Here is a 23,555-nt window from a genome sequence, read left to right on the forward strand (position 1 = left end):
TAAAGTTGTTGAAAATGTAATAAGTAGCAATCTGACAAATACCCTTTCTTATCACACAAAGATTTGAAATTTAGTGAAATAGTTCAAAAATGAGCAAAGGCTAGTTAATAACCTATGGAAAAAGTAGGCCCAATACCCACAGACCTGTAGCAGACCTCCTCTTAAGTCAATGGATATTTTTGGTATGGACTGTTCTGGGCCTGGATTGCCACTATGTTTACACCACTTAGCTTCCAGATTGGCAGTAGCACAACATGGTCCTATCAGAATGCGACTTCTTTCTTTGAGGCTTGTTTTAAGGAGAAAATCATTTATACTGAGTAGAAATGATGATCCAAGAATTATGCCTGGAAAAAAAATAGAAATAGAGAAGAGTATATAATTCATCCTTATCAAACAAATGTTTGGGAAATAACTATCTGTATTTTTTAAGCGTATTAATTCATCCTTTGTCAGAGTCTTCTTGCTCAGTTGGCGGTCCACCACAGTTCCATGCCATTTCTATAGAGTTCTAGTCATGAAGCAGGTATACCTCATTCACATTCCTAACAAAGTAGTATTTGCCAAAACATTATGACTTTTTCCATGTGTGAGCATTTTAAGTTTTATGAGTAGAGACATTTTCATTAAATTGTGCAAGTTTTTCAAACAACTACATTAAGAATAAGAACAGCTGCTTCATTTGTCTATTGTTAACATGATGGGAAAGGGTAATTTTCTGTGATTTCCTACAGTAACAGAGTACAGTATATTACTCCACTAGACACTTAAGTTTTTTACTGGCCCATGTTAAAATTCAAAACAATCAAAATATGTAACATGTGTTTTCTAAAAATTTTAGTTTAATCCAAACTTCACACATCATAACCACTTGAAGTTTACAAAGTCTTAAAAACAGATAGTGGCAGGTTAGATTTATGAGAAAAACTATACGCTATAGTTCAAAGTAAATATACCCAGAAAAGGAATACACTTTAAAATGTAGGTTTTCTTTTGAACTTAAAATAGGAGTGTAGATCAAAACCTTTTCATAAAACCAATGGCACATTTTAAGATATTTAGATGCAAAGTTAGAGTGGTGAGTTAACTTTCCTCCCAAGGAGCTCATATTCTAAATTGTCATAGTGAATATTGAATTTCACCAGACCACGTTTGTAATGCCCATGGCTTATTTTTCTAATGATATTTGATCCCTAAAAAGATGAAAGATTAAAAAACACCTTAGGCCCATAGTATACACATGTTTCAAAGTACAGTAACCATATTGACTTTTCAATTCTGTGGAGACTTGAAAATTTCATATATGTTGTATATTCTTACCGCAGAAATAAGATATTCAATCTCTAACCCTCCACAGAAGGCATCACACCCACAAAAGCATTAGAGATAAGACTTTTGTTTAAAAATAATCATGGTGGAAATCAATTTCTTAAAAATTTTCATCAAATTGTGAAACTGAAACTACTGTTTCATTTACAATTATCCTGATTCAAAGCTTTCACGTAGCCTAAACAAACATATATTATAAGACAAAAACAAAACAAAACAAAACAAAAAAACAACACTCCAGAAAATAAAAGAAACAGGCCCCAAAAAATACCCCGAAATAAAAAAAAAATCTTTATGAACAGAGTCCATAACTTAAGCCATAATTTTCTGACTTAACAGCACTACTTTTCTAAAATATTTAAAACTTCTAAAAGTATTTACTAAATGAAATGTATCTCTTCGTCATCCAGAAATTTGCCATAAAGGAATAAAAGTATAGCCTTAATTCAGTGTAATTATTTAATAAATAGGCATTAACAGAATGTCAGGATTTCAAATACACATATCTTTGTATAACCCCATATTGACATACTTAATTATCTGGTGGTAATCTTAATGTGATAGTCATATTGAATCCTCGTACACAGTATTTAGTACCAAAGGCCTCCTAGGTTGCTTATCTTATTTAATGGTTATCATTACCTATTCAGGCAACCAGATTGAAAAATTTCAGGCCCTCTTTGAAGGCTCTTATTTCCTTTGCCAAATTTCCAAAGCTTATCAATTTCTATTTTTCTCTCCAATTCCATTACTTTAAAACATCAAAGAAGAGACATCTGAATAATATGAGTAACTGAGAGCAAAGATCATATCATCTTCAAGCATAAGTAGTGACCATGCTGGAGGCAAAGACCAGGTTATTCAGTGTAGTCCTGGGCACAACAGCAGCTATTCAGGACATGTTCCATTGAACTGAATTGATAGTTTAGAATTGGATCCTATTTTTCAGCTGCCTCAACATGTTTCTTAATTGGTAGACAGGAAATAAAAGAGCTTACATCTTTGGTTTCATTTTGTACCATTGTAACATAACAAGGCTGGATAGAAGAGATCTAGAAATCATCTACTCCAGGTCCCCTCACTTTGAAAAAAAAAAACAAAAGCTTTCTATTTTGAAATAACTTTGGGCCTACATAAAAGTTGCAAAAACATACTGTGTAACGTTCCTGTATGCCCTTCACCAAGCTATGTAACTTTAGTACAAATACTGAAATCAGGAAATCCAAATTGATGTAATACTTTTAAATAATCTATACATCTTTTTAAAATTTTGCCATTTTCCCCACTACTTTCCTCTTTCTGGTCTAAGATTCAACCCAGGATCCCTACGGGATTTAGTTATCAAAACTTCTTAGTCTTCTTGAATCTGCGACAGATCACCCAGCTTTCTCTTTCATGATCTTGATACTTACATATTAGTACATATATAAACCTAGGGACACAGAGACTACTTAGACTTCATGTATCTAGATATTTACACATTCAACAACCTGGAGTAAATGGCAACAGAAAGTGAGTTAAGGCATGTGTTATTCTTAGGGGGACAAGTGCACTGTTGGACAAAATGCCTGCAAGTAAAAATTATAAAGAGCTACTTTCTCAACATTGGAACACTGGAGAAGGCCTGAATAATTTTGTAAAGTTCTCTGTGTGTTTTGTGTTTACAGCAAATAAGACAAAATGTTTATATTTGTTCTAGCTCATGAGTATACAGGCATTTGATGAATCGCCCTGTACATTTCCTCTACTTGTATTTTCTCCCTAAATTTCCAAAGATAATAAAGAAAAACTTTTCAAAAATATGATTCAAAAGTTTAGGATTTAAAATTATCACTTAAACATTAAAAGCATGCATATTACTAAACTTACCTAATTGCTGATCAGGTCATTTTTTAAAATTTTAAATTCTGAAACAATTTTAGGTTTTCAGCAAACCTGATATCCTTCACCCAGCTTCTCAATGTTAGTAAGTTGCATAAAATCAGATTATGATTCTCAAAAACCAGTAAACTGGCAGTGATACAATACTACTAATTTAAAGACCTTTTCTCCTTTTTACCAGTTTCTCCTCCAATGTCCTTTTTCTGTTCCAGGAACCCACTCAGGATTCCATCTCACATTTAGCAATTATGTGATCGAGTCACTTTGACCAAGCAGGCAGTATGACTTCTTCCCTCTACCTCCTTTCCTTCAAAAGAGTGCTTTTCTGCTGAATTTTTCTGTTGATTTTTTTCAAAAATCTATGTTTATCTTTTAAGTTTTAGTAAACTAATTGCAGATATTTAATTAAACTAAATGAAGTGTAGCAACATGGAGAAATAATTTCAGAAACAACTGGTGTGATAAACAGGACCAATCATGCTTTGTTTGAATATTTTGAGCATAAAATTTTACTTCAAGGAACAAATAGTTTCATGACCTTTCAAATACTCCTTCAGAAGACTAATAACTGCTAACCACTTCTTTTGAAAAATGTTTATGAAGTGCTGCCAGCTCCTTATTGTCAGTATCTACTAGACCCCTAGCAAGGCTCCTACTTTCTACATGCTGATTGAGCAAAATGCAATCTAAATCAAGCTTCTATATATTATTACAAAGAATAGTCAATGACGACATTGCTAGCAAAGCCTATCCAGGTAATTTTTTACCCAGCTGTAAGTAATCTAAGGCTACTAGAAAATCAGCAAGCATGTATTAGATATATCCAGAAGCTGATCTGCATAACAGTGAAGCATCAGGAAACCTCAGAATGTGAAAAGGACAACATTTTGTAAGTATTGTCTATAAAGACATAATCACTCCCTCAAAAAGAAAGTCTTCCATTCCTTCAACCAAGTATGTTGAAGCAGATAAAAATGGCAATTGTGTTCTCTAACCACCAAAAAAACGTGTTTCCCCCGACTTGATCAGAATCTGTAAGTCAATCAGATCCTATTTAATTATATTTAATTCTGTAATAAGCCTACACATATATATTAATACAGTAATTAATATTTTTTCTTGTATTTTAGTTTACTATATTAATAGTACCTATTTAATAAAATACAAGAAGAAATGATATATGGGACAAAACATAACAAAACCAGTCAGAGAACTACATGGACACTGACATTTAAGCTGTAACATGTGCCAGTATTCCCCAACAAATGAACTTAAAAGTCTAGTCATCAAAATAATAGACCAAATGGATGGCCAGCCTACTATGTCTCCCTTCTCAAAGCACCTGATGACTTCTCATAGGTGAGATTTCCATTTCCCAGGGACTATGACTCAGTCCTTACCGTTGAGTAAAAGCTGGGACCCCCTAGTTTAATTCAAACCTTTTTATTTGGACATACGAAAATGGAAAAACAACTGGAAGAGGAGTTTTTTCTTTCCCATAAAGAAAGGCAGAATTTGTTACGAAAGATGAAATGTCTACTGAGTTGGCTACTCACACATGGCCATTGTCTGGGAAAGGTATTTTTTTGTGAAATGCTTTAGAACTCTAGGATTCTGGAAAAACAAAAACTAAAAATACCAAAGGGTGATGGTGGATATGCTTTGCCTCTTTCTTTCCGGCCAATCTGCCACCATGCTCACTGTTTTTACAGTTGTGTTAGTTTATTAGAAAAATAAAACTTGATTGGATCATGTGGCTATGTTAAAAAATAAAAGACTGGCAGATCTGACTGTACATACTGGAAAGTGTATGACAAGCTTCTTACACAGGAAAGAATAACTGCAAATACATACTTGAAAAGTTTCTGGGATGAATACAGTAGCTGGTTAATTGAATTATGCAAGGAAACCACTGCAGAATCAAAAATTTTTTTGAAGTAAGTCACATGGATGGAAAAATTGGTATAAACTTACTCAAATAATGCTGAAAACAACATGACTTGCTAAGTAATTTACTGCAATGCCTTAGAAAATGGTTTTGATATATCTACATAATTCAGGTTTTGAAAGACTGATATAACAGAAAGGCCAGCAGCCAGGAGACGTGTGTTATAGTCTCAGCTCCACCATAGTATCCCTGGGCAAACTGCTTAACCTCTCCATTCTCTACTCAATGAAGAAGTTAAGACCAGCTCTGTGGTCTTCAACCTAAGGGTTCTTAACACTTAGTGGGTCCCACATAGCAATGGTGATCCGTACGTGATTTTTAGTATTCCTAAGAGCCTAAAAGAAATCATGAATTTGTCTGAGACTAGGTTGTAGAGGTGTTCTAAAATTTTGTTTGTTTTGGTTACAACTCTATCAGGTTGGTATAGTTAGCTACCTAATATCAAATACAATGTGTCTGAACCATGAGGTCAATGGGAAAAAAAGACAATAAAGGTTATTGATTAAAAAAAAGAAGGATGACCTTTAAGGTAATTTTCAGCTGTAATATTTAATATCTATGACCTCCATATTCATGTGGTGTGATTTCAGGGAAAGGAGTATGTTAAAAGACCAATATTTACTCAGCACTTAATTTGTGCCAAGCAATGTGCCAGGTACTCTGCATACTTTAAGTCACTGAATCCTCTCAAAGTCTATGAATTAAATATTTTTGCCTTTATCTGGGAAATGCACTACAGAGTAACTTTTGACACAACCACTGGTCAGTAAGTAGCAGGGTTGGGATGCAGATTCTCCCTGCCTCTTTTCAGCACCATGTTGCTTTACACAAACGACTGCTATTAGTTCTTAGTAATTTCATTTTTCCAATTGGTAACTGGGTTGTAAATAAATGCTTTTCCCTGTCCTCAGTTCTCTTGCACTGCCTCAGTGTGTTATGTCAACACAGCTAACAAGCTCAGTGGACCAACCAGGGAGTAAAAGAACATCTAAGATATGTTGTCAGTTACTCATCACTGTCAGGGTTGCTTTGCTAGAAGCTTTCCTAGCAAACTGCCTACTGGCTTAGATGGACAAGGGGGCAATTTGCTGCAACCACAGGCAAAACTAAATGCTATCATAAATTCAGTTGAGTGGGGGATAGAGATTTACTTCTAATCTTTTATTTTTCACAGTCCTTGGGCTGGGGCCACAATACTTGTCCATTTCACTTAATACTAAACTAGTAAGGGCTATCATTAGGATGCAAAGGAGAGGCTATTAAGAAAAAAGCCTCTAGTACTTAATTATTAGGGCTGGAAACTTTCTTCTCCAATAACATTTTATACAATGAGATAGCAGCATGTTGATCGACAGCATTTTTGTTATCTCAAAGACCCTTTTTTTCTCCTTTCCAAGAAACATAATGCTTTAATATGTATATATGTAAAACCTGTATCAGTTGTTTTTTTCCAAATGTATTAATAAATCCAGAGAAAGGTTCTTTATCATATGAAGCAGACAAAAGAAAAAGCACTGATTTTTATGTTATAGAGTACATGGGACACACAAGGTCCAATGTAACAGGACACAATTCTAAAACAAATACCCTGAGGCCAGCAGTTTTCTAGCAAAGAGTCTAGATTAAGTTTGTAATTTGGTAACTAAAACCAATAACCAGAAATGACTAATTTGGCTAAAGATAAGATTCGAAGGTGAATTTACATGGAAGACTATAATGACTACACAGGATTTCTCATTAGAAGGGAGCAGAGTCTTACGAAGATTTCATATTCCCCAAGAGAACCATATTTACGCAATTAACAATTCTTTTGTTGGGAAAAAGCTTTTCATTATTGCATGCGGACACATGTGGGCTGTGTAAAAATACAAGGGATGTGTAACACACGGTAAACAGAAAGTAATGATCTTAAACAGGCCAAATCCTTGAACTCGTCATTAATAAATGTCTCTCTTGCATTCAGCTACCCCGGCTGCTGGGAGCCTGTTTTCTTCAAGTACTTCAAACACTGAAATCCAGGAACATTTATTATTTTAATCCATTACAGGCAGTGCTTGATTTAACTTTATTGGTTGCGGTGGTGGTGGTGGTGGTTATAAGTGGGGGTACAGCAATGTTCTTTTACACATCATTTCAAAAGGGCTTAATTATATTTTATAGTTTGGGCCAGGAATTCTGCTTGTTTTTTTGTCTAACAAGGTTCAAACGGAGTTCAGGTCAGTGATGAATCAGAAGAAAAAGTTAGAGATGGTTATCTCTCTGAAATGAGCTCATCTCCCTCTACGAAAGGCTGGGCAGGTACATCATGTTCACTACACCACAGCACATGAGATCGCTCTGATATCCTAAGTTTGCTGCTTATTAGATAACTTTTATTTTTATGCAGCTTTGAAAGACATACACTAGAAACTCAACTTAGTGGATATCTTCTGTATCTCTGAAGTTACTATCCTATGTATTTTAAAGGCTTTCCTTTGGAATCCAAAACAGCTATTGCAACCACATAGCCCTCAAACAAAAAATGTACATAAAGAACATTTTAAGAGATGTACAAGCTCTTTATCACAGGACAGTGAATATCTATCCCAAAATAAAAGATGTAGAATATTACATTTACATAATTTGGCTAAACAAAACATTAAATGACTATGTAAATACAGCGGAGCAGCACAAATCTACTAGTGTTTTTTAACAATGCCAAACAGTCATAATTTTTAATCTCTCTTCTTGAGGGTGTGAAAAATATCTTTTCTAAGGTAGTGGTAATTAATAATGTCTAGTCTATCTAATCACATAACAGTTATAGCAAAGATAATACAATTTGTATGTTGAGATGTCTTCTCTGCTGCATATAACTTAGGAGGGCAGGAGAATTATAGTATCTCATACATTTATGGTTCTTATTCTCATATTAGAAAAATAATATGGGATATTATTTTGAAAAACGTTAAGATAATTTTGCTTGTTCTACTTATTTCCCATCCAATTTTTAGAAATTCCTCTTCTATTTTTTGTTGAATGCCTCAAGGTTCACCAGGATATACAGAAATATATCATAGTCAAAAATTATCAGTAATTTACAGGTAATTTAAGGGTAAAAAAAGAAATACATGTCAGTTTATCAGTAGCAACTTCGAACCTTGTTATAAAGTAATAGGGGGGAATCTGACCAGTATTAATAGTGGTACTCAGTCCTGGGAGGGGAAGGTGTCATGTTTCATGGACTCTAGGCCATCTGTTCTTCCCGCCTACATTTTACTTCTGCAAAACTATAAATGCACCTCTACCTCAGGGACTATAGAAAGGCATTAGAATTCTTCTGCTTTTCATTATCACAAGATTCAGTAACTCATTTCATTGTCAAGATAATCCCCTTTTACTCTTTCTTTTGCACTTGTGGGGTATGCCAAAATGACAAATAAAATCCCAGATGTTACAGACCCAATGAGGTCTCCACCTTGCCTTGAGTGTCGGGTTTAAGCTACTTGGGACATAGTGTCAAAAATGACAGGACCCTGATGCCCACACCCAATATTCACTAAAAGTTGTTAGTGATTTGTATAGCTGTCTACAAGCTGTACTTCCACTTCAATCCTCAGTGGCTGCTTAAAAGTTAAGTTTGTACTCTGGCTTTAACTGTCCAAGAACTCACTTCCTATTGTGCAGGCATTGGACAGAGATGTTATTTCTTTCTAAAAGTAACAAAAGACTTTGGGATGTTGTAACTGGCTGGTTATTGCATGATATTATTTCAGGTAGTCATATCTGAATGTTTTATTTCCCCTTAGGCTAACTTGCATCTCTGCAGTATCCAAAGGTTATGACAACACTTTATAAGATTTTCCTTAGGAAATCCAGTTAACTATAGAATGAAAAGCTGGAGCTCTACTTTTTATCAATTAATGACCTGGTTTCACTTTTCAATACATGAAAAGGAACTTTAGGTTCTTTACATGTTATTGGTCATGAATTCAGTGAATGTTAGAAGAGGCATTTTGTATATGTGAAAAATATATGTGGTATGCTTTCTCTCTCTACGTTTGTTTATTCAAAAAGATAAGTACATCTGGATGACAGAGGCTGGAGTAGTGAAAGTTCTATAAGCCATAGCCCTTTGACTAGAAGGAGTTCAACTCACTGTTTCTGGCTTGGGTGGAAAGTCACCCAAGTCCTTATGGCAGGGGATCTGTCTAAATTCTTCCAAATTCTGACTAACATGCCGGCCAATATGACCTGATTAAGGTTCTTCCCCCAATCTTTGTTTCATCTGACTCGCTCATGTTCTATTTTCCTTTTCCTTATCTACATACACAGAGGCTGCCAATCTAAGTGCCCCAAGAAAGAGCAAGGCAGCCTAAAGTACAGCTATTTCACAGCTCTGAACTGTGCTCGCTTGTCGAAATCTAAGGAGTGCCGCCCAAATAGAGCCATAATTTACTCTGACAAGGGGAGCTAAAGTCTGCAGCTCACTCTCCACCCTGCCTCTGGAAAGTGCTACACTGCCAGTTCACAATTTATAGCTACATACTTCAAATGGCAAAAAAGATTGTGTTGTATGTACAAGTAAGGGGAAGCTTTCTTTTTTTTTTTTTTTTTTGAGAAAATACTATAGAATGAGATAAATTTAATGAATAGCAAAAGAAATATTATCTGCTTTAAAATATGTTAAAATATAATTTCTAAAGGAGATGTACTTTTAATACAATCATAGGATTTTCAGCTGTATTATATACCAACCTTAAAAATATAGGCATTACATCTACTGAAATCAGAACTTTTGGGTCATTTTACCAAAGATTCATGAGATAACTAAGTATTCTAACAGAAGTAAGAGTTAGGTTATTGTAAGTCACTGCTACACCAGTATCTGCAGAGTAGAATTTAAAAAAAAAAAAATCAAATCCCACGAAACTCCCATAGTTTAGGGTCAAAGAATAACGCAGGAGGCTAAGAAGAACTAGTAGACATTGTTTGTAAAGTAGAAAATATTTAACCATTTTGCTTCATTCCAAGTGATAATTCCTTTAACTGCTTCAGTCAATAATTTATAAATATTTTGTTTTAAAAATCAGTAAATAAATATGAAAGCACAGATTATTTAAATGTATTGAGAATGTTCAGGGGAGAAAAATTAACTTATGTCTTTTGATCATATTATTTCCTTTCACATACACTTCCTGTAAGCTTATGACAGTTTAGATGATAAAAAAAAATATAATCATTAGGTGAACTCAAATATTTTTCTACCTTTGAAAAATAAGAAAACATACCTAAAACACATTCTCAGTTGTGTTTCCCTAAATATGACTTAGCACATAAGATTCCTCTAGCATTACAAATCTATTTCAGCTCCTAAATTAAAACTCATCTGGAAAGGACTGTTTTACCCTGTTTATATAACACTGTCACATAAAGAGTGTTAAAAAAATACTTCACTAAAAATAGCTTGCGTAAGTTAGGGATTAGAGTAGTTTCTGCTGCTATAATTGTTCCTTTGTAGTTTTTTCCATGATGTTTTTGCACAGTGTTTTTGACTGTGTTTATTAAAGTCCGCACATCAAAAAGGATCAAAGAGAAAGTGAGTGAGAACCAAAGAAACCCCAAGTGTGTTGTCTCATTGGGGAGTTATGCAGATTCACATAAACAAGTGCAAATTGTTGAGGTTTTAATGAAAATTTTCTACAATTATTTTATCTGAAGTCATTCTATACAATAACATCTGTACAGCAGATGGCTATACTGTACCAAGGCAATGCTCCTTTTTCTTTCTGTTTAATAGTACATCTGAGATGACTACTTTTGTCACTGTGCTCAATTTGGTTCAGCAAATAATTTTGAAAAGTGCAGCTGCTGCAGATGGTCACAACAGTTATATAAACTGTAAAATCGAAGACACAGTTAAGCATTTCTGTATTAGATTCAAACTATAAAAATCTGACATTAACTTCATTGAGCCTAAAAATATACTACAACATAAAAAATTTCAGTTGAATGTAGAACAATGTCACTTGAAAACTACAAAAAGAAATATGACTACTGGTAGAGGGCTTTTATGTGAGTATATTTGCTTCTTGGTGGTGGATAGTTTTTTACCACTTACCAAAATTATACTTTGAATATATGTTTGCATGTATTTTATCCAAATTGCAAAGCATGAATTTTTAAGACATTTGACTACAAAATGAAATTAATGTTCAAAGCTTAAATTATGTTTTATTATAAAAATATAGTTAAAATATTTTTTTGAAAAAATATGTACCAATCTCTTAATCACAATTTCCAGAGAAATCAGTCCTTATAACTAGAAGTTAATATAATCTAATTTCATGTAATTACAGTTTATTATTTTGCTAAACTTGTTATCATCCTAAACTGTTTGAGTATGCATAAAGAAAAAACTGCAGTAAAAATATATTTTGGTGTTCATTATAGTCTCATGAGAAAATTGTTCCTATTAAGTAGCTAACCTCAACTGAGATTTGATTTGATGCAAATAATTACTTTAAAATATTTGCTGGACACTGCATGTTAGAGCTGTATAAAGTATGTTTAGTCAAAGCTATAGTTGCGATCTTTTGTGTTTAGATTTAAGAACATAATTGTAAAAGGATTAAGGGTATGCTGTTTTTCTTATATGAAGGAGGAAAAAACAAGTTCTAAAACTAGAGTTTACTAATTCATACAGCTTAGTGAGAAAAGGATTTCTTAATATTGTAGAGATGTTTACCAAAGACAGACATCATTAAACATGGATAAAATATGAATATCAAATAAATAAAAAAGCAATGAGGATGGAAAAAAAAAAAAGGACCTAGAAGTGAGTACAGTATGTTTAAATTCTTCCATTTTGTTTGAGTCTTAACCTTTCCCTGCTATGACTGAGGGAGAATTGGAAAGGCATGGGAATAGGCCCAGTGTTGTCTGGGTTGCAGTTTATTTGTGGATACATCAGATACTCCAGTATTTCATAGTCTTTCATGTCCCATGGACCTTACCTTTTTCACTTATAACTTTTAAGACAATTAAAAAAAAAAACACACCGAGCTTTTAGTTGGCTTGGTCACAAATATTTCTGGTGAGAAAGAAATAAATCATCTGTTTTGGCCTAAAATTCACACTTTTCAACTATGAAACTTTTTCTTTCTCTTTTACCTACTGAGCCCAAAGTGGCTATATGGAACTAAGTTACAGTTAGTCTGCAGCTGCCATTTAATTACTTTTTGATAAGCAACTAAGTTGCATATAAGGATCTGCTTTATCCCCTGCACTATCCCCGATCCCCTACTTCCCTCCACAAATTAAAGTGGGAAAAGATATGGTTCCCTTTTGCTACATTTACTTTCAGAGCAAAATTTCTGGCCCTATGCCCTGAAATTTTACAGTAGCAGTTTCTGTGATTGAAAACTGCTATTTCCCACCTGTGTGTTGCCTTTCCTTTTCCCCTCCTCACAATCCTTCTGCCCACTCTTTTTGAAAAAGTATGTAAGAATTTAGTCATGGTAACAGAAGAGGAAAATGTAATGTCACTGCTGGTTGATTTCTCACCTCTCCTCCCATTGATGACATTCAGTTTGCAGGGTCTGTACCTCCCTTTGCTAGGCTAGGCACAGAAGCACAGCTTTTCCTTGCCAGGTGTTGCTGCCTGATAAAATGCCACAATAGTATTCTTGCAAAGTTGAACCCTGGCTTCTGTTATACTTTGTGTAGCATATCTGCCACCACAGCAACTTTTCTTTTTTAAGTAAACAGTTACCAGTGACTTAATGCTGTGCATCAGAATCACCTGTGGGGCTTGCTGAAGCACAGATTTCAGGGCTCCATGCCCAGAGTTTTGGATTCAGTAAGTCATGGGTGGGGTCTGAGAATTTACAATTTCCCAGGTGATACTGATGCTGCTAGTCCTGAGATCACACTTTGAGAAACACTATTCTAATGGTTCACAAAACTTATATACTGTTGTTCTACTATAGTTGCTTTAGGTTAGTAATTAACAGTTTTCAAGACACCCGTAAGAACATGCCTTAAGAGGAGGATAGACACATTTCTGTTTAGACATTGAAGTCTCTATACTTAAAGGATTTGTTCTAAAATTATATCTAAAAATAAGGTCACAAAACAGAAATGTCCTCATCTCTAATGGCCTTTACAACTTTTAACTTCTACATAATATAAATCTTGAAAATGATTTTCAGATGTTAACAAATCATATTGCTTGTTCTGTTTCTCCCCCTCCCCTTTTCTGTGACTTACCAGGTACTTTTTGTGCTGCTTTGACACTAAGGCTTCCATTGAGGTTTGAAAGAGATGCTAACAGGCACGGTTTACTAGCATGGGGGACAGTTTCCATGGAGATCACAATCTGAGTAGTTTGAACAGAAATTTTTTGAAAGCAGGAAACAGCTCTCCACATGTTTTCCTGAACTGAAATCTTTTGTACTCCATCACCATAAACTTTGGGTTTAGACAACTTTCCACGGTAATATTTAGAGACTGGAAGATCATCCTTATTCACCATCGTGTTGGGCAGGGCTGAAGTCTCTTCACTATGTGCTGAACTGTGTGCATTTTTAATCTTCTTTAAAAAAAGGTTTATCTGATCCAGTTTGGTGAAACTCAGGTTTGCTTTCAAAGGCTTTGATATATCCAAATTGATATCTGCTATAGAAGTAAAAAAGAGAAAACAATTATTGAAGCTTTCTTATTGAATATAGCCTTTACTTCTCTGTCAAGCTCCTATTTAAGTGTTCCAAGCTCCATATTACGGACTCATTAGGATAACCAAAACATGATATCTCTCTTACTCATCACTTAAAGATTCTTTCCATGTTGTTACCTGAAGGAGAATTCTCCTTGGACTACATACATGCCTACATTCCTGGCCAATCCTTGTGACAGCCTTGGTATCCATGTGTGGCCTTGATACAAGGATATTAAGGCTGTCCATTTCCACTCTGCCCTAACACTCCAGGGCAAAATGAGGCAGTTTCTCTAGTTTGTTACTTATCTGAAACTAGGCTTTCTTCCAAAAAAAAGGGCTTTCCTTACTACCCAGAACAATGTTTGACACAGACACAAATAATGGTATTATTAATAAATATTTATCCAAGTTTCTGGCTGAAGTAGCCCTCCCTACCATTCTCTAATCATTTATGCAGAAAATGCGTTTCCCTGTTATGACCTGCTGCAAACCAGAAGGGTCCCTGTACCTTTCCTTGCACTGTGCATTGATAAAAAGTTCAAATACCTTGCCCAATGTAACACTGGTAGACTTCTATTTCTTTAAATCTGTAGTCCATTTTATATGTACCATATACCAGATGTAGTCCTTCTTTGTATCTTACTTACCTGAGACAAAAACTAGCCATATTGTTTTTAACCTTATTTCATCTAAAATCACCTCCTTCTATTCATATTATCAAAAAGACAAAAGACTATAAGCAACGTTAACACAGAGCATGCCACACATCTTTATAACTCAGTGCTTAGCACAATGTGTCTTACTTACGTATGTATTTGATGAATGTTTGAGCCTAACTGACCCTAACAAGTGCTCATTTCATCAGAGCTTGAGGATGTAACAGAAGATATAACCCCAAATGAAGCTAGGAATAGCAAAGTCATTAGGCATATTATTAAGTTATAAATCATATGTAATATTCTTTTTGTGTGTGTGAAAGAAGACAGATCTATTGACACCAATATCTAGAAATCAAGGCTCACAGACGAATGGAGGCATCTTCAGCCCTGAAGAGGCTGGGCTGTGTCTCCTGAGTCTCTGAGGGTGGGCAAAGCTGACATCTCCGTGGACTCTGCATGGGCAGAGTCCGTGCAGTCCTCATTCTCTACCCTGGGGACAACACAGCCAAGACAGGCCGGCACACATGAGGGGCACCTTCCTGCCCCAGCCTGGCCGGGTAGTCTCTGGAGTTAGGCAGCTGTGGCAGCTGCACCACACCACAGGGTAGATCCAACTTGATTCTGTGGAGGTGTTCCAGGATTCTAGACTGAATGAATTTCCATGGAATGATGAAAATTAAAATTGACTTGATTATGGAAGTCTCTGATCCATTCTAGCCAAGGAATTACATGAGCCACTGAAAATCACCTCAAAGCAATTGCTCTCACGGCCCTCACCAGGGCAGTCGGGGAGCAGGAGGACAGGTGCCTATGCTGGCAGCTCTAGCTTTTCACCTCTGCGACCTCCTTCTCTGCCTTCTCCTCCATATTCTCTTTCTCTACAATTTCAGCCACCTGGCTGGTAGAGATGTGAACATCTTTGTCTACAAACTCAATCACGCTGACAAGGTTGTCAGTGCTGCCCTTGCCATTCTTGTCTTCATCTAGTGCTTTGGCCAGGCTAGTGAGCTTGTTTTCTGGACTGCCTGACTTGCTTCACAGTGTGGTGCTGATGAGCTCAGCAACAGTGATGGTGTTCTCCCCTGAGGCATGCCCTGGGCCAGGCCCAGTTTCCAGCTGCTGGTCCATCTCCAGGTGCAAGATCAAGTCCTCCATCTGCCTGATCATCTGCTGTACCCTCTTGGTCAGTAACTTGCTGGCTTTAGATTCTTCTACATACGTTTCTTCACTAGTGTTTGAAAGTTCCTTCTTCACCTCTTGCAAATCCTTGCTGTAGTCCCGCATGTCCTCCTTCAGCAGCTCCAGCTCCATCTTCTCCTTGGTGAGCAACTTCTGCTCCTTCAGCTTACAGCGGGCATTGCTGAGGATGTCTATTTCCTCCTTAGTTATTTCTTCCTCATTAGAGCTCTCTAGCAGTGGGGCAGTGTCCTTCAGCATCTCTGACCACAGGACTGCGTCAAGCACTTCTGGCTGCAGTTAGGCCCGTGGCCTTCAAGGAGTGGCGTCCATACCTTCAGGCTTGACATCCTTTTCCACCTCCGAGCACTTCTGCAGCTCCTTGTGGTGCTCCTGCTGGATGGCTTCCTACTTCTACAGCATGGCCTCCAGCTTGGCCTTGTTGTCCACCTGCTCACCCTCTACCTCGGCCACTTTCACCTGCGCTTCCTTTGCCACAATCTCCGGGAGGAACTGCAATATGGACTTGAGCTGCTTGGCTGGTGAGACGGTGACTAGGAGGTACATACCCTGGGACAGGATGAGGAGAGATATGGGGATCTTCTGATGTAGGTGCAGGTCCAGCCACTGCTTCAGCTGATGCCCAACAGCTGACAACTGACATTGACATATAACTCACATGCCTCGCTCCCCACACATTGACATTCAGGCTGTCCACCCCTCCTTAGCAATCGGCTTGCTGTCGGCCTTTATGGAACACAGCTGCATGGTGAGCTAGAAGCACAGAAGTTGATGGTGCCAATGGACTGCAGCTCCAGCAGCATGCACAATGCCATCAGCTGTGGCTGCGACAGGTTGTCCAGGGTCAGCTTATTCTCAAATAATTTGAAAAAACGCATGATTTCTTCATTGCTGGGTCTCTCCCCCATCTCCCGGATCTTCTGGGAAAACAGAGTCCTCTGGTGGCACTGCCCTTGGCTGCCTTGTTCTTCGAGACCCTCTTCTTTATGGTGTCCTGGAGAAACTTCACCAGCTCCATCCAGGTTGACCTGAAGTTCCTTCTTCAACCTGTCCTCCTTGATGAACTGGGTCTCAAATGTGAATGATGGCAGGTTGGGGAAGAGCTTCAAGGTCACAGGCGGGAGGAGCTCCATGAACTGGACCACCACAAACACGAGGAACTGCACCAAGCGGAAGAGGGTGGTGCAGATCTGTGGAAACTGCCTGCGCTCCTGGCTGGTCAGGGTGTGGCTGGTGAAGATGCGCCAGAGCATGCACACTGCCATCTTGGTGTGGCTCCACAGCAGGTGGAAGCCACGGCAGTAGCGCTTCAGCTCATCCAGCTGCCTCTGCCAGAGAGAATTCTTCACCACCACCTCGGTGGGGTGAGTGGGGCTGTATACCCGGCATAAGCTTGTATAACAAGTTTCTTGTTCTTGTCCTTGAAGGACCTGAGGGACTTCTCTACTATCAAGTCATCACAGATAGGGTGCGAAAAGTGTCATCTGTGCACAGGAAGGCATTGAGGTCCCGCGACCACAAAATCCACTGCAGTGGAGGCCCATGGCACTCTCGCCACTGTGCGTGGGCACTCAGGCCTCAAAGCCCAACAGCCAAGGTGCTCGCCTCTGAAAGAACGGTACACAGGGTGGACCGGAGTGCAGCAGCTGAATGGAACATTTGCGCCACTCCTCCACCCCAGGATGTTGGCACAGGTGAGACAAGCAAGATCCCTCAGACTACCCAGAAGTTCTCATCAAGGCTTCATGATTGATTACACATTCACTCATACTTAATATTCTCCGTCTTCATGAGCACGGCCCCTTCTCACCTTCCTCATACGTCAGGATCTTTGGGTTCGCTTCTGGATACCAAGGCTCTCTCAGGGTCCCATCTCTTGTTAAGTGTTAGTTCCCTCCTGCCAGGACATTATGTTTTCTTATCAGGCCTAGCAAAACTCTGAGTCTTGCTTCTAGCTACTTTTGCATTGGAAAGGGTCAGACACTTGAGTCACCTGCACAAAATACTAAAACATTCCTTTCTCCCATGTTTTTAAAAAGGAAAAACACCTTAATTTAAAGGAATTATTTTTAAAAGACACCTTATTGACATACAATTCACATGCCATAAAATTACCTATTAAAAGCATACAATTTATTGTTTTTAGTATACACAGTTATGCAACCATCACCACTGTCTCATCCCAGATTATAATCAACTCTCTCTCTCTCTCTCCCCCGCCCCCATACTACTTAGCAGTCACTCCTCACTCATTCTCCCCTTCAGCCCCAAGAAACCACTAATTTTCTTTCTGTCTCTACATGGAATCATATAATATGTGATCTTTGGTGTCTGGTTTCCTTCATATAGCATAATGCTTCCAAGGTTCATCCATTTATTAATGTATCAATATTTCATTCAATTTTGTGGCTGAATAGTACCACAACATAAGCATATACCACAATCTTCTTATCTGTTATCACTTAATGAACATTTGGGTTGTTTCCACTTTTTAGCGATTATGAATAATGCTGCTATGAATATGTGTGTGCAAATTTGCCTTTTAATTTTCTGAAATATATACCTAGCAGTGGGACTGCAAAGATCATTTGACTGCAGCCTTCCTAGTGGGTGTGAAGGAGTATCCCATTGTGATTTTGATTTGTATTTCCTTAACTACTAATGATGTTTGGCATTTTTTCATGTGCTTATTTACTGTATATATTTACAGGATAAATATCTTTTCAAACCCTTTGCTCATTTTAAAATTTGATTATTTATCCTTTTATTATTGAATTGTAGAAGTTCTTTTTATATTTTGGATACAAATTATAAGACTATTACATTTTCATATATAGAGATATAAGATTTATACATATCAGATATTTTGTATCAGATATATGATTTGCAAATATCATATCAGATATATGATTTGCAACTATTTTCTCCCATTCTGTAGGTTATCTGCACTTTTTTGCAGCATCAAATAGTTTAATTTTTGCAAAGTCCAATATGTTTGTTATTTTGCTTGTGTTTTTCGTGTCATACCAAGAAACCATTGTTTAACCCAAGGTCACAAAGATTTACACCTATGTCTTCTTTTAAGAGTTTTACAGTTTTATCTCTTATATGTAGGTCTATGATCTTTCCTGAATCAACATTTGTGTGTATGTTGTATGAGGTAGGGGTTCAACATCATTCTTTTGTATGTGGCTATCTAGTTATTTCAGCAACATTTGTTGAAAGACATCATTATTTTTGACTTGTAGAATTTGGATACTGGAAGAGGCTGGTGGAAAAAATATTTTAAATAAATTGGATGCCTAAATTGACCCACACATTTGCCTCTGCATCCCCGTATATGGGCTTCCAAATTCTGTGGCCTCACAAAAAATAATACCTTTAACAACAATGAAAAAAAAAAGAGCAATTTTAACAAATGATCAATAGAACAGAAAAACAAAACAAAGCTAAAGTAGAAAGAAGATTCAGATGTTGGATCCTGAAGCTGTCTGCTTTTTCTTGGGTTTATAAAATGAAAACCTAAAGAAGGGTCAGAAGTACTCATCTGGTAGAAACACTTTAGTAACCTACCCAGGAGGTTGCCCAAGTATCCACATAAACCAACTTCTAAACCTAAGGAATCCATTTCCCTGACTGCAAACTGGCAAAGCATCCATAGAGAGGTAAATACTGAAGCTGCTGATACTACCCTCATATCTCAGGTACCATTGTGGTCCCAGGGCCACAGAAAAAAAAACAACAACCTGTTTATAACTCTGGCTACTTGCTTGTCTTTCTCTTTTTGCCATAGATTGCATCTAATTATATTGCCCAGGTTGGCCTCAAACTCCTAGGATCAAGTGATCCTCATACCCCAGCCTCTCAAGTAGCTGGGACTACAGGTGTGCACCACTGTGCCAAGCTCTAACTTTATTTTTGAGACTCAGACCTTGGGCAACTTTTGCCAGGATGTTCTTCTTGACCCTTGTTGATGTGAGGTGCCTCTCATCATCACTTTCAGCATATCCTGTGCATTTTGCCATTATCAGGCACCTATTTATATTATTTTTGTAGTTACCCGCTTAGGTATCTGTTATAGTTCAGTGAACTGTGAGCTCTGGACTGTCCTATATTTTCATATTCTACCTAAACTACTGTTTGGTCTACAGGAAGTACTAACTGAATGCTGAAGGAAGTAAAAATATTTCATCTCAAAATATGGTTCCCAGGTGTGATGAGTATTTTACATTAAAAACTCTTAAGAGGTCAACAAGTACTAGAAGAGACACTTCCACTATCTATATAAAGATGAAACTGCCCCACCAAGGAGAACAATTGTTCTTTTTCCCCTCTTTGTTATCTCATTGTCCTTTATAGGGAAGAGAGCCAAAAATCTAATGACACCTGAATAGACCCTTTTTCAAGACAGAGACTGTCCCAAAGTCATTTAATATAAATATTTACAAGTTATTCTCTTTTCTGTGATCCAGTCATTCTCCCTAGTAATCATTTATTGCCCCCTCAAATAGAATTCCTGTTCTATCCATTCCCATGACCTGTTTTACCAGGATCCAAGCCTTCATTCTTTCTGTGACCCTGAGATGGTTTATAAGCTTCCATACCTCACTGAGATGCTGGGTGTTCACTCTGAAGGCTCCCATGTATATATTAAATAAATTTGTATGGCTTTTCTATTAATCAATCTGCTACATGTCAGTTTTTCAGATAACATTTAGGGGGCCAAAAGCCTATTGCCCCCACAATGTTTAATGATGTAATGAAGAAAATATGAATGAATACAAGTCTGTCACCATTTTCTGATGAACTCTCACAGGCTCATCAAATTCATTTATCCAAACAATCCATTAACTCCTCTCAGACATGCTGTATTCCCTGTCTTAGATAATGGCTCTATAATCCACCAAGTGGCTTTAGTCAGAAATCTGACTTTTTGACTCCTCATTTCTCTGGTCCCAAGCCAAAAACTGATTAAGTTCTGTCAATTTTAGTTCTAAAACATTGCTTGATTCCAACCCCCTTCTCTCCAACATTCCATCCATTCCCTATTTTCCTCCACCATGTCTTTGATATTATTCAGTTATTATAAAGCCTCCTAAATGGTTCCCCTATCTAGACCAATTGTCTTTAGATTTAATACAGTCTCCACAGACTAATTTCCAAATAATTTGTTTTAAATGCAATCCTGAGTGGCTCACTCCTACTTAAAACCCTTTATTGACTCCTCCTTACCTAAGAAAGAAAAGACCAAGCTCCTCAGAATGAAAAAAAAAAAAAAAAAAAAAAAAGTTCTTGCCTTTATCTGTGGCCTTGCCTACCTCCTCATACTTTACAGTTCCAGAAATATCTGAGTTTGAGAGCCCACTTCCCCTAATCCATGCTGTTATATCACTAGGCCTTGTTCATATTGCTCCCTTTATCTAATATATCCTTTCTTTACCAGTCTAATCAGCAGGATACTACTTCGGCATTTTCTCCAAGAAGTTGGTTCACAAGGCTAGGCCAGGAGGGAGGCAGAGTAAGACAGTTGAATAGAAGCCTCCACCAATCGTCCTGCCCACAGCAACACCAAAATGAACAATTATCCATAAAAAAGGACCTCAATAAGAAGCAAAAATCAGGTAAGCAATCACAGTACCTGTTTTTAACTGAGTATCACTGAAAGAAATACTGAAGAGGGTAGGAAAGACAGTCTTGAACTGCCAATGCCAGTCTTCCTCCACGCCCCCGCAAGGGCGGCTGTGTCTCACAGAGAACCTGTGCATTTTCGGGAGGGAGAGCACAGTGATTGTGGGCCTTGGCATTGGAATCCATGCTACCCTATTACAATGGAAATCAATACCAGGCAGAGCTCAGCTGGTGCCCAGGTAGGGAGCATTTAGACCAGCCCTAGCCACAGGAGAACCCTCTGTGGGCAGAACCTGAGTTCTGGCAAGCCTTGCCACTGCAGGCTAAAGTACTCTGGAGTCCTAAATAAATGTGAAAGGCAGTCTAGGCCACAAGAACTGCAATTCTGGGGCAAGTCCTAGTTTTGTGCTGGGGTAGGAGCCAGTGAACTTGGGGGGCATACAATCCAGTCAGACACCAGATGGGCCAGCTAAGAAAGTGCTTGTGCCACCCATCCTCCAATCCAGGCAGCACAGCTCACAGCTCTGGGAGAGAAGAGGAAGAGTAAAGGGGACTTTGTCTTGCAGCTTGGATACCAGATCAGCCACAGCAGAATGAGACACTAGGCGGAGTTCTGAGGCCTCCATTCTAGGCCCTAGCTCCCAGATCACATTTGTAGACACATCTTGGGCCAGAAGGGAACCTGTTCCTTGAAGGGACCCAGTCCTTGCAGGATTCATCACCTGCTGACTAAAGAGCCCTTAGGCCTTAAATAATTAGCAGCAGCACCCAGGCAGTACTCACCATGGGCTTGGGTGAGACAATCAAAGATATACTGGTTTGAATTGTGACCCAGCACATTCCCAGCTATGGTGGCTATAGGGAGGGACTCCTGCTTAAGAAAAGGAGAGAGAAAAGTAAAGGGGAGTTTGTCTTGCAGCTTAGGTAACAGCTAGGCCACAATGGGAAAGGGCACCAAGTGGGTTCTTTGGATTCCCAATACCAGGCCTTGGTTCTTCAATACCATTTCATTTCTGGGCCTGCCCTGAGCCAGAGGGGAGCTGACTGCCTTGAGGAGAGTCTCAGGCCTGGCAGCATTCACCACAAGCTGACTGAAGAGCCCTTGGGCCTTGTGGAAACATCTGTAGTAGCCAGGCAGTGCTCACTGCAGGCTTGGGATGGTGGTTGCCATGGGGAGAGACTCCACTGTTTGTGGAAAGGGGAGGGAAGAGTGGGAATGACTTTTGTTGTTGTTGTTGCTTGGGTGCCAGCTTATCCTTAGTAGAATGGAGTACCATGTAGATTCCTAAGGTTTCTGACTGCAGGCCCTGGCTTCTGGACAGCATCTCTGGACATACCTGGGACCAGAGAAGTCTCACTGCTCTGTAGGGAAGGACACAAGTCTGGCAGGTTATAGAGCCCTAGGGCCTTGAGTGAACACAGGCGACAGCCAGACAGGAGTTATTATGGGTCTTGGGTGAGGCCCAGTGCTGTGCTGGCTTCAGGTATGACTCAACACAGTGGCTACCAGCATTGTGATGGCCACAGAGCTTGTGTTACCTTCCTTAGCTCCAGGCAGCTCAGGACAGAGAGACTCTGTTTGTTTGGGAGAAAGTAAGGAAAGAGAACAAGAGTCTCTGCCTGGTAATCCAAAAAATTCTTCGAGCCACAGAATTACCGGGCTTGGGGTGCCCCCTAATGCAGATTTGGCTACAGTGACCAAAAACTTAGATCACAACAACCAAATCTCTTTGTATAACTGGAAAGCTTTCCTAAGAAAGACAGGTACAAACAAGCCCAGACCATGAAGACTATAATAAATACATAACTATCCAATGCCCAGACACTGATGAACATCCACAAGCATGAAAACTGTCCAGGAAAACATGACCTCACCAAATGAACTAACTAAAGTACCAGGGACCAATCCTGGAGATACAGGTATGTGACCTTTCTTTCAGACAGAGAATTCAAAATAGTTGTTTTGAGGAAACACAGCAAAATTGAAACCAATGCAGAGAAGGAATTCAGATCCTATCAGATAAATACAACAAAGAGATTGAAATAATGTAAAAGAAGCAAAAATTGTGGAGTTGAAAAATGCAACTGACATACTGAAGAATGCATCAGAGTCTCTTAACAGCAGAATTGATCAAGCTGAAGAAAGAATTAGTTTGAAGATAGACTATTTGAAAATACATAGTTAGACGAGACCAAGAGAATGAATGGGTGGTCT

General features: G+C 38.1%; 1 protein-coding gene and 1 pseudogene across 9 annotated transcripts in view; both read right to left on the reverse strand.

Moving 5' to 3' along the window:
• Nucleotides 1-23,555, reverse strand: part of VPS13B (vacuolar protein sorting 13 homolog B) — an 805,060-nt gene that overhangs the window by 145,456 nt on the left and 636,049 nt on the right. For 8 of the 9 annotated variants that reach the window (XM_074386816.1, XM_074386811.1, XM_074386810.1 and 5 more), the window contains 2 exons: nucleotides 13,409-13,816; nucleotides 145-347 (listed from right to left, as the gene is read on the reverse strand). In XM_074386816.1, the coding sequence (XP_074242917.1) occupies nucleotides 145-347; nucleotides 13,409-13,816 (611 nt within the window). The remainder of the gene's footprint in view (nucleotides 1-144; nucleotides 348-13,408; nucleotides 13,817-23,555) is intronic. The other variant, XM_074386814.1, reaches the window with a different exon arrangement.
• LOC104650089 (mitochondrial proton/calcium exchanger protein pseudogene) lies at nucleotides 13,826-21,526 on the reverse strand (annotated as a pseudogene).

Source organism: Saimiri boliviensis, chromosome 15 (genome assembly GCF_048565385.1).
Source record: "Saimiri boliviensis isolate mSaiBol1 chromosome 15, mSaiBol1.pri, whole genome shotgun sequence".
Taxonomy (NCBI): Eukaryota; Metazoa; Chordata; class Mammalia; order Primates; family Cebidae; genus Saimiri; species Saimiri boliviensis.